A 12,382-nucleotide genomic window follows, 5' to 3' on the forward strand; every position below is an offset into this window, starting at 1 on the left:
AGCCACGAAGGCGAGTATTCAACCACACATACCGTTACTATATTTCAAAAAGTGAATGGACATGATATTGTGTGTTTGCTTCACTTGCGAAAGACGTGAAGTGCCAGGTCATACATAGGACGCCAGAAAATGGTTTGATAACATATATAGTTAGCCGGATTTCATGAGCCAGTCAGTCGAAGGAATGTTTTTTTCGGCCTGGATTGCATCACAAAGTTGGTTAAGCTTGTTGGGCATCGTTCAATACGAAAGCATCAGCAGACGATCTCTCGCTGAAAAATTGGAAAGGGGACAAAGGATTGCAATTTGCACAGCCACGTTAAGAGGCCAGGAATTATTAATATTAGTCAGCACATAATCATGGACGTACGCGACTGGATCGTCACTTTCACTTAATTAATAGGTCTGAACAAGGTCTTAAATCACAGTCTAACGGGTATGAGCATGCTGTCATATATATACATGAGATCTGCGCGAATCATAACCTTATTTCAAGCTTATCCGCACTTACCTTCCAATTTATCTTGACTACTTTAGTAATACCAAAATGAAAGGACTTGTCAGCGAGTTTAGAAGACTACTATGGTCTCAATATGAACTCCAAATCAAAACCTTTCAAGTTTTGCGGTCATCATTCTTGGTTCAAGGATATGGGATTGGTGAGATCATTTCTACAAGAAAGGTCGTATATTTATGCATAGCTGACCAGAGTAGATAATCACATTACTTTATGATAGATTTTAATCAATCATAATTAGAAGCGATTCCCTCCATCAATGTCCTGCGAGTGCTGCACATTCCATTAGCGACAACGTAATATTTCACAATTCTTCTGCTAGAACAAATCCTCAGAGAGCACAAACTTCGCAGTGCAGACATTCTTCATGTTGCCATGGTTTTGGGATATCAAGTAGAAGACCAAGGGTTGTTCATTGTGAATATAATTGATTATATATAATTTTATCGTGGGTTCCCTTACCCCACGGTTCAGCACATGTGTCTGTTAAGTCAACCGGAAGAGCTGTCGCTGCTACTATTCATGAATCAAAAAAGAAAAAACGACATACGAATGATTGTTGATGGATTTTTTTTACTGCAAGGGGAATAAGCTTGCTCCACATGGACAGTTCGTGTGTTAGTTCAAACATCGAGCTCATTCCTACATAAAACTATCTTTCTACGAGACTCAAAACTGACACATACCGTAACGCTTCGCCATGAATTTTCGATTTGCAATTCTGCTTGCCAGCTGTGCTTTCACCTTTACCGCTGGTAATGTTCTCATATCATACCTTGTAGAGTACAGTTGACTAAATAATTTCTAGGGCGGGTATGTAACAACAAGCAAATTATCGATACCAAACCTTTTACTCTGGGTTCCGGGGAAGTGATTCAGATACAAAGGTTCAACTGCTCCTCGGACACAGCCACACCGATAAGACACTCTAAGAAAGTGGTCAAGCGAGATACATTCGATTTGAACATCCGTGCAGCGTCTGAATGTACTGAGCCTAATTGCTTCTGTGGTGTACCTTGTGAGTCGTCGTATCTCATCAACCCGACCAACCTAAGAGTTAACTCAGACTTTCTTTCATAGGCGTCTTCCTATCATGCCGGGCAGTGAGCCAACCGATACAAAGCGCCCATTGTACCCAACTAGCTGCCCAACTCTCAAATACACGTAAGTCATTCCCCAGCCAAAAATGAATCAATAGTTAGCCAACAGCTTTCATATTTAGAGGGAACAATCACAATCCCAGAAAACGAAGGGATTGGATTTATCCTTCAAAGTTGTGAATACACTATTTCGGGCTCTGAGACTGCACAAACGCAATATTGCTTTGATGACCTGGTAAGTTGGCACAAAAGTATTCCGAGAAAATCTTGCCAATACCGCAATTGATAGGGGGCGGCTGTCACCGAGCTTTTTGCGGTGTGCGGTCCCCAGCAGGCTGATTGCAAAGCAACTTCAGGCGGCTTAAATATTTTCGTCGAGTACGTATTGAACCATTACAGTCTACTGTCATTTATTTTCTCACAATACGTCAGCCAAATATCACTCTGATTTCAGGTTAACGTTAGCCAATGCCTTTGTTTTAAATCCAAGAATATAATGCGGTCAGTGGGTTTAAAATCTCACCGGTAATCCGTCCGCATCATGTTCAAGCAATCCACGTCAATGAAAATTGCATCTAATTTAATTCCGACCAAACCAAGCCGGATCAAAAGGCATGCCGTCTGACTCTTAGGCAAGCCGTCACAATAAAAATATACCACGGCTTTACTAAATGAAGTATCGGCATCTGTCGGAGTTGAACATTTGTTTGATAAATATTGAACTTCGAAATCCGGCGGTACTTTGACACAGTTCAGCAATTTACGGAATTTCGAACAAACCTGTGTGATACCTCATACCCATCCCCAGCCATCCCTGAATCCAGCTGTTTTCATTCAAGTAACGCTCGACGACATAACGAAAAATAATCTATCAACAACATTTCTTCACAAGTCTGTGGCGTCAGAAACTCTTGACTCAGGTGATTTTGTTGGAAGGCAAATAATACAGCTAATTCACTTCCACAGAATCTTCATACCTGCAAACGAGTCAAGACATTCCAGACTCTTTGGTATCCCCCCTTGGAAACACAACTCGGTTCGGAGATCAATGGTCGTGATCGGGAATCCTCGGTCTCGCCTATAAGAAAGATAACGAGTAAATGGGTCGATCCAACATATTCTGTTCTCCACGGACCCGAGTCCGAGCAGAATAAGAGTATGAAGCTTCGGAAATAAAAGATGCTCCAAACACCCATCATTTAAGAGCATGTTTATGTCGGTGGGATGAAGCGATAAAATCTCCAAGCCGGAAAAATGTGAACAAAACCGATTGAACGCCTGGCACACTCTTGTAGATTCCATCATCACGTCGCAAGCTAAGGTCATCTGTAATGTAGTGGAGAAGTATGGTGACTCCAGTGCCAGAAGTAGGCGTTCGATAACAGCAAATGATGATGTAGTGTCAGGGCATATGGTTATGTCAAACGTTTCGTCCTTGCGGGAAAAGTGTCCGGAATGGTCGATGTGAGCTTCGCTGAGTGTAAAAATGGATGTCCTGCATTCCAGATATGCGCGTTTTGCTGGGTGCATTGAGATATTGTTGTGAATCAAAGTAGAGATGGCTTGTGTGTAAACTTCGAAGGGATCGCGGTCCGTCTGTCCCTCTTGCCACAAAAGTAGGGCGCATCCTGGGTGTGGCTTGATGCATGCCACGTAAGAAATACACGCCCACAATTTTAATACCCGTAGCTCTGGCAAATGTATAACTGGTGGTTGATACCCATCGATGATCGTGTGTCCGTCGAGCTCAAGAATTTCCAGTCGCGGTAGTTGCGTCAACACGCGACATACTACTTTGTTATTGAACAGTCTGCCTAATGCTAATTCGCGAATATTCGACATCCACGCAATCTCCAGATGACACCGAGTCCCCATGGCATGGAATACCCTGAGTCGGGGTGCTTGACCGGCAAACATCGATCCCTCGAATTCATGGTAGTCCCTAGGAGAATCCGGGAACGCAAACATCTTCAGGTTGGGTGCTGGCCGTTGGACAACATATCGCAGACCGTCGATACGCTCATACTGTGTGGGGAACTGCATCAATCTTTCGATGCGTTCCCAATGATCGACGACCAGGCGGTGAAAAAATAACAACGTCGAGTCCTTGGGCTCATCAGAATCCGTTTCATCGTGTCCTCCAATCCACAATAATGACGTGCCTGTACGTCCGAGGACCTCGTTTCTCCAGTCGTCTGTTTCCTGATTGAGGGAACGCCAGTCTAAGAGCCGTGCCCACACAGAGGAAGTTTTGAGTAAAACATGCCTCCATTGATGACAAACTTGAGAACTCAAGCGCGCGATGTTGAGAGGCAAACAGTTTGGATCAGACAGCTCTTCGTCTGAGGGAGAATAGCTGACTGTATTGATCATGAAGATAAGCCAGAGGATGTCCTCAGTCAATTTTGATACCGGCGATGCTGTCGGGTTGCGCAATGTTAATGAACTCGTACTGGTTCTCCCATTTGCCATTATACCGATGAAATTGAAGGGGACGCGCAACGTCAAGAACAGGAAATAAAATGACACCTAGGAAGCGAGATAAGGCGGTATGATATTCCCTGTCCTATTGTAGTCGCGTCGGTGAGCGTCCATGTTGGAATCCGACCCGTCGATCACGTACCTCAGGTAATGCGTAGTAGCTTCGTGATTTTTTAACCGCCGAGCAGCAAATTTACGGTTGGAACCTTGAACAACGCATGTGATTGGACGATCGCGTCCAAAAAAATACCACAAAACACTTATCGAGCTTTGACCCACTTATACGAGCACGAGCACCCCCATTTAGACGACTCGTAAGCTGCTCATAAGAGCATAAGCTCAATGCTGTTTCAAGAAAATACAATAAATGTTATATTCCATGACTTCATTCCAGTGGTACCTTTCCTGTTCTACTCATATATTCCCCATATTCAAGTCTATAAACTTATCAAATTCAACTATACACAAAAACTTAGAATGTCGGTAGATAAAACCTTACGGTGTCAAAAAATATTTCCCACAAAAATACCCGACGATCCAGACCAGAATACCCAATAGGCGCCGAGACCTGGCTAGATTCATCCCATTTTCACAGCCAAACCCGACACTTTTACATATGGAATTTTATTTTGTGCGGATTTTTGATTAATTTAGCAGACCCCAAACACGGGCGGCTGATTGATCATTGACAGCTCAGATACTGTTCGCGAAGAAGATGGAAGAAGAGCGATGTTTACAGTGAATGAAGACCTCGCTTAGGTGTTGGAATAGATTGGAATAGCGCTAGCTTGAAAGTTGTATAACCGACTTCTTCCTCTTCTCTTATCTTAAGTGTTCTTCTCTCGTAGATGATTCTTCGTCTTACCTAAATCCGATTTCTTTTCGTATGTTTAACATGTGCTGTCGTTATCTACCAGGCAGTCCGCACCCCGGAAATTGATTCTCATGAACGAACCAAATTTTCTCATTGAAAGCACCAATAAAGTCCCAAAGCCTAACCAACGTAACACTGCGGGCGCCAACTGCTGTAAGTTAAACATACAGCAGTAAACTTACATGTCTTATGTAAGTTTAGATGTATGTTCAACTTACAGCACATGTGTCAGGAAAACAAACATTTGACAAAGACATATTGTGTTTGGTGGCTATATGCCAACCAAACACAATTACTGTAAGTAGCCTGTAAATAGAATAAACACCTAAATTACACAAATGGTGTTTGTCTGGTGTTAGTAAAACATACCCATTTTCTTTAAGTAATACAAACAGCACTTACTGTAAGTAAAAATTACACACAAAGAACACAATTTGTGTATGTTATACTTACACCATTAAATGAATTGAAAAACTTGTGTAACTATAACATACACAAATTGTTTTCTTTGTGTGTAATTTTTACTTACAGTAAGTGCTGTTTGTATTACTTAAAGAAAATGGGTATGTTTTACTAACACCAGACAAACACCATTTGTGTAATTTAGGTGTTTATTCTATTTACAGGCTACTTACAGTAATTGTGTTTGGTTGGCATATAGCCACCAAACACAATATGTCTTTGTCAAATGTTTGTTTTCCTGACACATGTGCTGTAAGTTGAACATACATCTAAACTTACATAAGACATGTAAGTTTACTGCTGTATGTTCAACTTACAGCGGTCGGCGCCCGCAGTGTAAAAGGTCACATCCGCCCATCTATCCATCCAAGCCATAAATCAAATCAAGCCAAACCAAAAACCATTAACAAAAACAAAACAAAATCCTACACGTAAAATTAAACTCTAACGCATAAATCCTAGACCCTGCACCGAACACCCACCCCCTCTCCTCATTCTCATTTTCCCGCAATTTTCCCACATTTAGTATCCAGATTCAGATTACCCATCCTATTTCGAATCCGCTTTGACAGGCAGCTGGACATGTTTAAGCGCCATCGTAGGATGTCCGGAGTTTCCCTGAGCAATACGCGTCGCATTGGCCTCTTCAGCTGCTGATGTTGCATTTGCCTTTGTGCCGTTGTCCTTGTCCATGTCGGGTTTGTGTATATTACCCCCATTTTCATCGACATCACTCAGAGTAGAATCCCGAATGGACGACGGGGGACTTCCGGTTGTTGTTCTTCTTCCTATCCCTGTTTCTGTTCCAGTGGAAGCAGCGGCTATAGGCACCTTCTCCTCCGTACCCAGTCCCCGCTCCTGCTTGCTGGATAACAGATCACTTTCCGGACCCAATCTCGCGTCGTGTTGTGCGGTAATAAACATGAGAAATGTACTAAATATTTGACAAATTAATGTGGAATCCCGGCGCATTGATGGAACGGGACGTACCTGGCGAGGGTACTGAGAAACGCGATCCACAGGAGAACGACCCATGCGATGTTCTGCGCCCAGTGACGATATACTGTTTTAGATACATAAGACCGTTGAATGTCAACGGGAAAAGAGGTGTATCATACCGATGGGAGGCCGAGAGTATACCCGCAGTATACTTGCAGCCGTATCATGATCCACCCCTGAGATGACAGCGCTATGCGTCGCTACAACCCACTATAATCCAGTATCAGACATTACGACCTTCACATTTCATGATGTTGTATTATGGTTGTTAAATCACGCACCGTGCTCACAATCGCAGACGCGCCCACACCAGCCGTAATGATGACAGCCAGAACCTCTTTAACTCTCACATACCACTTGGGGTACCGCCGCTCCGGCCAAAACACAAGGAAAAAGAAGTCAGCGCCAAATAGTGTTGCTACCAGCACGCAAAACACGATCGTGGATATTGCGGAGGAGTTCAAAGAACGCTGGTCGAGGTGTGCAGATGTGCTTGAGGAGGGTTCGAGGATGGTTGATTGGACGTAAAAGTTGTGTTTGAGGGTTTGGTATTTTGATAAAGAGTACGTTGCAGTGCACTGGAGTCGTTTCTCTCAGTTAAATAAAATAATGTGCGTCGCCACTGTAGCAGGTAGTGAATTTAACTCACTTCGGCTGCAAGACCCGTCAACATCGCAATCTACCATTTGAAACGCACCAGTCCAGAGTCGGTGCTATATCTTAAATATTTGGACAGTGGGCAGAAAGGGTGGTATATACCTGATACACGACTGGCGCGGTCGCTTATCAGCCGTCATGCCATAAAACAAATACTCGTGCATTCAAGTTAAATAAAGACTCACCAAATCGCTCTTTGCGAAGGTACCACCCCTCTGCGAACATCTTCCGGTGTCTAAATGCCCCCCATGACATCTGCGAGAGATCGAAACCCCAAATTCTAGTCATTATTATGTTTGGTAGTTTATCAGGAGACTTTGGCTTGTGTGAGAGAGAGATTTGATGGAATGTGAAGTAGTCTAGCCTCGGGTATATTATCCAATCCACAGCTGTGAATTGGCCTCAGGTTAGGAGTTTTGTAGGGAGAGAGAGAGGGAGAAGGGCGACAAGGAGAGGACGACTGCAATCCAGTCAAATAGTCATATTAATCGCGTTGCAATTGGAGCCCCTTAGCTATCGGTGACCATGATAGTGGGGCCTTGGAGCCGTTCGAACGTCGTAGTGGCGAGCATGTTCAAAATTAACCTTCAACTGCACAACAGGGGCATGGAAGATGTGATGTCATCGTTCTCACGATAAATGTAGCACACTGATTCAACAAAAATTCGAATGAATTCTTTGGTTCCGGGACCATTGACATTGAAATATTGATATCTATGGATTTTTGACTCGTGTTTTGAGCTGAGTTGAAAAGTACGGTTCTAGTCGGAAAGCGGCCACGGATTTGAGCTAGCCAACCCTCTTGCACTGGTTCAACACCTAACCGGATTAAAATCTCAGTCTGACAGATAGATACGCTTATTAGCACCTAAAGGTTCAGTATAATAGCTAGCCCTGCACCTCTGAATTGCTCCCCACCGCATTTTGAATGATCTGCTGATAAGTTACAATCCAGACACGGTTTCCACCATCTTAACACTGCTGAACAACCGTGTAACTGCATATTCTGGTAAAATATGGTAAGTTCGATCGTAGGTTAGCACATTTATCTTGCCTAAGTACCCAGTAGGCTCGGATGTCAACAGGCATTAGGAAAGCTGTGCCCTACACTACTTATTGCATGTTTAGTTGTGGATTATGTAACGCTGATGACGTCATATTGCCATTTATGGCAGGGCCGTTTCCAATCCTGTTACGCATGCTTTGTCAATGGGAAGCGTTCTCTTCTCTTTCCCGAACTTCGTCGATCATCGATTGATCGATCATTGACATTATTTGAGTTTAATAGGAAGATTACAAAAATCCAATGAGAAGCTCTGGAGAAAACCGCGAGGAAATGTGAATAGCGCCTTATACATTGCCACCGTCAGCCTGAGAGCACAAACGGTGTTGATCAAACCTCTGCTCGGCCCCAAGCGGCATGAGCTCACACATGAGGTTTCACATTCCAGTAAATGTCTAAACGGTGGGGGCAAAAACATTGCTCTTCCAACCGCTCTATCACATTCCGAGCGAATCACCAAAACATTGTTTTCAAAAGGATTTAAAAGCCTTGCTTTTCATTGATAACTTACAGCTATCTCATCTTCACTGTATTATGCATAATGTCCAACTTCAACATTCACCCACTCTTAACTCGAATGGCGATCAGGAACCGTTTGACGTGTCCCAATTCCCACGAAACGAAGGGTCCTCCAACACTTTATCTCCAGACCGCCATTCCTATCGACATAGAGAAAACTACGAACCATCCCAATCCAACGAGTGTCAGCTCGGCGGACCGTCACGTTGTGTCAATCAACCTGAATACGTCACCCAATTTGAATTTGCGCAACGTCAGGGGCGATTTCGCCCCGCACAATTCACTCAATCGCAAAGTCAGAGGAGAGAAGAGGAAAGCGACTGCCGAATTGGAGCGCGAGACGTCTTTCATGACAGAGAATCAAACCGACCCGAAGTACAACATCTTGAGCAAAAACTCAGTCGAATCGTCCATCAATTCCAATCGCGACACTTGTCAAAGACCAAAGCACTATCCCAAGGACTCCAACTATTGGAATCCAACTCCTCAGTCGACAACAGTCTCAAAGACAGTATCGTGTCCACCTTCTTACAAACAGTTGAATACAACGGTAAAGGAAAAGCCGTCGAAACCAATACATCACTCTTCCAACTTTCCCCACAACCTTCTTTCGCCTCGAGGCTCAACTCGCAACATATTTCGCATGTCCGACAGGAATCACACTCTCCCTCCATTCAAACACACAACTCCCGACACACACGCTCACCTTATTTACCACCGTACCCTGAACATTCCGTTGTACAAGAACAAGACTTGGACACGATTCTCGAAAGCCTTCAATCGTCAAACAAACATTCGCGTTCAGAATCCCCAGATTCACACTCCAGTTCAATTAAACGAACGAAACTCTACGAACACGACATGCCGTGGTTCGAAAGCAACCTTGAATGCACCACTAAAGACGACCCTCACATCACCAAAAACCTGCAACTCCTTCGACTCTACTCTACAGACATTGCAGCCGCCAAACGCTTCATTGCACTCTCCCCTAAAGCGCCCGCGAATTTCCCGATGTCTGAGTGGGAAAAAGTCTTCAGAGGCCAAAGTCTCAGCCTCGACCACTGCTTGTCATCACGATGTCGCGTGTCAATTGACACAGAGGCAACAACTCGCATCGGTAATGCCGAAATCCGCACAGGAGTCGTTGAACCGAAGCGAAAGGTTCACTCAGCACCAGATTGGTCGGCGGCATGGCGCATTGCATCTCAGGCCACCGCGTTCGCATTCCCTCACCGAGCTGCGGAACTCAGAGAATACGGAGAATCAATCGAGGATGAATTCCTTGAGCGTGCCCCGTCTGAACACCCTCGAGTCATACTCTACGACATCGCCGTTCGGAACCAGGTTGCTGGTGGACAACACTACTCGCTTACAGACCATGGAAGATTCCTCCGACTCTACTCATCCATATTGCTCCCAGGCGGACGCGAGTACTCCGAACATAACTCACGACGTTCAGGCAACAACAATCGCAACGGACGCCGTCCCGATGTCTGCAACAGGTTCAACTCTGAACGCGGATGTCCCCTTCCACAAAACGAGTGCCGATATCGACATGTGTGCAAACGTTGCCGAAAATCCGGCCACTCTGTCGAAAGCTGCAAGTAATCCATTTTCCGCTGCTTTAGGGTCACGGCCATCTTACTTGAGGCATAACCTATGGCCCGCTTATCCTAATTTATCCCCAACCGCCGCCGATTGGACTGAAACTGCTATGCCTCTATCTCGCCCCTCTAATCTAGAATATCAGAATGTTCCCGCTATGCAAACTATTAGTAAAAATCCCGATTTGTTCAAGATCATTACTCCCATTAATGTCGATGTCTTTGAAAGCCTATTAGTTGATCATCCAAACCAACCGTTTGTCAAATCGGTTTGCGATGGTTTTCGCTATGGTTTTTGGCCATGGGCTGATACTTCTTCATTCCCGTTAACTCATGACGAGTCTCGTCCTACACCAAGTGATCATGGTAAAGCTGAATTTCTTCGATCTCAGCTTAACGAAGAACAACAAAAGGACCGGTTCTCAACCTCTTTTGGTCCCGATCTACTTGACGGCATGTATTCTATGCCTGCGCACGCGGTTCCTAAACCCAACGGCGTAGATTTGCGCCTTGTGACTGATCATAGTGCTGGAAAATTCTCACTCAACTCTATGATTGATCACGATAAGGTGACGGGGTATCCTCTTGATAATATGAGTCACTTGGGCGAAATGTTATTACATTTTCGTGCCTTACACGGTGACGATAAGCTCGTAATGTGGAAATCTGATATTGCTGAAGCATATCGTCTTCTACCTATGCATCCGCTGTGGCAATTAAAGCAAGTTAACACTGTTGACGGCCTGCGTTACATTGACAGATGCAACGCCTTTGGAAATTCGGCTTCTGGGTCTATTTTTATTGCTTTTAATGCACTTGTTGCCTGGATAGCAACACGCAAACGCGGTATCGACTACCTCGCCAATTATGTTGATGACTCTTCGGGTTTTGATCTCGAAGGCAACACATCTTATTACGAACCTTACCAAAAACATCTTCCTTATCATCAAGCGATTTTACTCCGTCTCTGGGACGAACTAGGCATCCCCCACAAAGAGAAAAAACAACTTTCTGCAAACATTCTGCCCGTCATAGGTGTCGAAGTTGATCCTAATCATATGACTTTCGCTATGCCTTCTCATTCCAAAGAAGCATTAATAGAAGCAATGAAAACGTGGGCAATTAAGCCTCCTAGTCGCAAAGCAACCAACTTCAAACTTAAATATTGGCAACAAATGGCCGGGTGGATAAACTGGGCACTGAACGTCTATCCCCTCTTGCGTCCCTGTCTGAATAATTTCTACCCAAAGACAGCTGGCTTATACAACCCTTTTCGCAATATTCGCGTCAATGACCAAATTCGCAATGATTTTCTATGGGCTATCAAACATTTAGACAATTCGGACGGGGTACACTTGCTGCAATCTCGGGAATGGGATGTATCTCAATCCGACTTTGTGATCTATTGCGATGCTTGCCCTGACGGAATGGGATTTTGGTTCCCATCATCCGCTCAAGCCTTTTATTCTTCAACTCCTCTTCAAAGCAATACATCCATTATCTTTTATTATGAAGCGTTATGTGTTTACTGTGCCTTGGCAAACGTTGCCAAGATTGCTGGTTACGGAAACAAAGTTACCATATTCACCGACAATTTGAATACGGTGGCAATATTTTCATCTCTGGCGTGTACACCTCAATTCAACGAGCTTTTAAAAGCCTCCGTTGACCTTGTTCTTGACAAGAACCTTAAACTACGAATCTTACACGTGCCAGGTGACGAAAATACTGTGGCAGACGCTCTGTCACGCTCCCAGTTCTCGACTGCACTGACGATCGAACCGAGACTTGAAATTTCACCTTTCCAACCTCCTCCATGGTCGTTGGAAAGAACACTGTAATCACCCGTGTTCGTCCCCCTCGTCAGCCACATCGCCCTGTGTGGTCCGCCGAAAAATTACAGCACGAACGTGCTTTGGCTCTGGGGGAAGCCATTGACATCTCCACTGAAAACGCCTACGGTTCCGCCCTTAACTCCTACCTGGCTTTTGTTCATAACCACAACATTCCCGTAGAGCCAACACCCGACACCCTTTCGTTATACGTGACTTACCAATCATCATTTAACAAAATACACACCGTCGAAACTTATTTGTCTGGCATTGT

The 12,382-nt window shown here is 44.4% G+C and overlaps 3 protein-coding genes across 3 annotated transcripts; 1 reads left to right on the forward strand and 2 right to left on the reverse strand.

Annotated features, from left to right (window-relative positions):
• Positions 1-1,217: 1,217 nt before the first annotated feature.
• Positions 1,218-2,114, forward strand: JR316_0013449 (uncharacterized protein; the record flags this gene model as incomplete). The annotated part of the gene is made up of 6 exons (XM_047899058.1): positions 1,218-1,272; positions 1,326-1,535; positions 1,622-1,681; positions 1,740-1,852; positions 1,907-1,995; positions 2,072-2,114. The coding sequence occupies 6 exons, from the start codon at positions 1,218-1,220 to the stop codon at positions 2,112-2,114; spliced, it is 570 nt and encodes a 189-aa protein (XP_047741911.1).
• A 457-nt stretch (positions 2,115-2,571) lies between these two features.
• JR316_0013450 (uncharacterized protein) lies at positions 2,572-4,089 on the reverse strand (the record flags this gene model as incomplete). Its single annotated transcript, XM_047899059.1, has 1 exon — positions 2,572-4,089. One exon carries the CDS (start codon positions 4,087-4,089, stop codon positions 2,572-2,574), a length of 1,518 nt encoding a protein of 505 aa, XP_047741912.1.
• A 1,894-nt stretch (positions 4,090-5,983) lies between these two features.
• JR316_0013451 (uncharacterized protein) lies at positions 5,984-7,315 on the reverse strand (the record flags this gene model as incomplete). Its single annotated transcript, XM_047899060.1, has 7 exons — positions 5,984-6,368; positions 6,425-6,497; positions 6,553-6,643; positions 6,715-7,011; positions 7,083-7,112; positions 7,193-7,203; positions 7,276-7,315. 7 exons carry the CDS (start codon positions 7,313-7,315, stop codon positions 5,984-5,986), a joined length of 927 nt encoding a protein of 308 aa, XP_047741913.1.
• Positions 7,316-12,382: the final 5,067 nt, after the last annotated feature.

This window comes from Psilocybe cubensis, assembly GCF_017499595.1.
Source record: "Psilocybe cubensis strain MGC-MH-2018 chromosome Unknown contig1, whole genome shotgun sequence".
In the NCBI taxonomy this organism is placed as follows: Eukaryota; Fungi; Basidiomycota; class Agaricomycetes; order Agaricales; family Agrocybaceae; genus Psilocybe; species Psilocybe cubensis.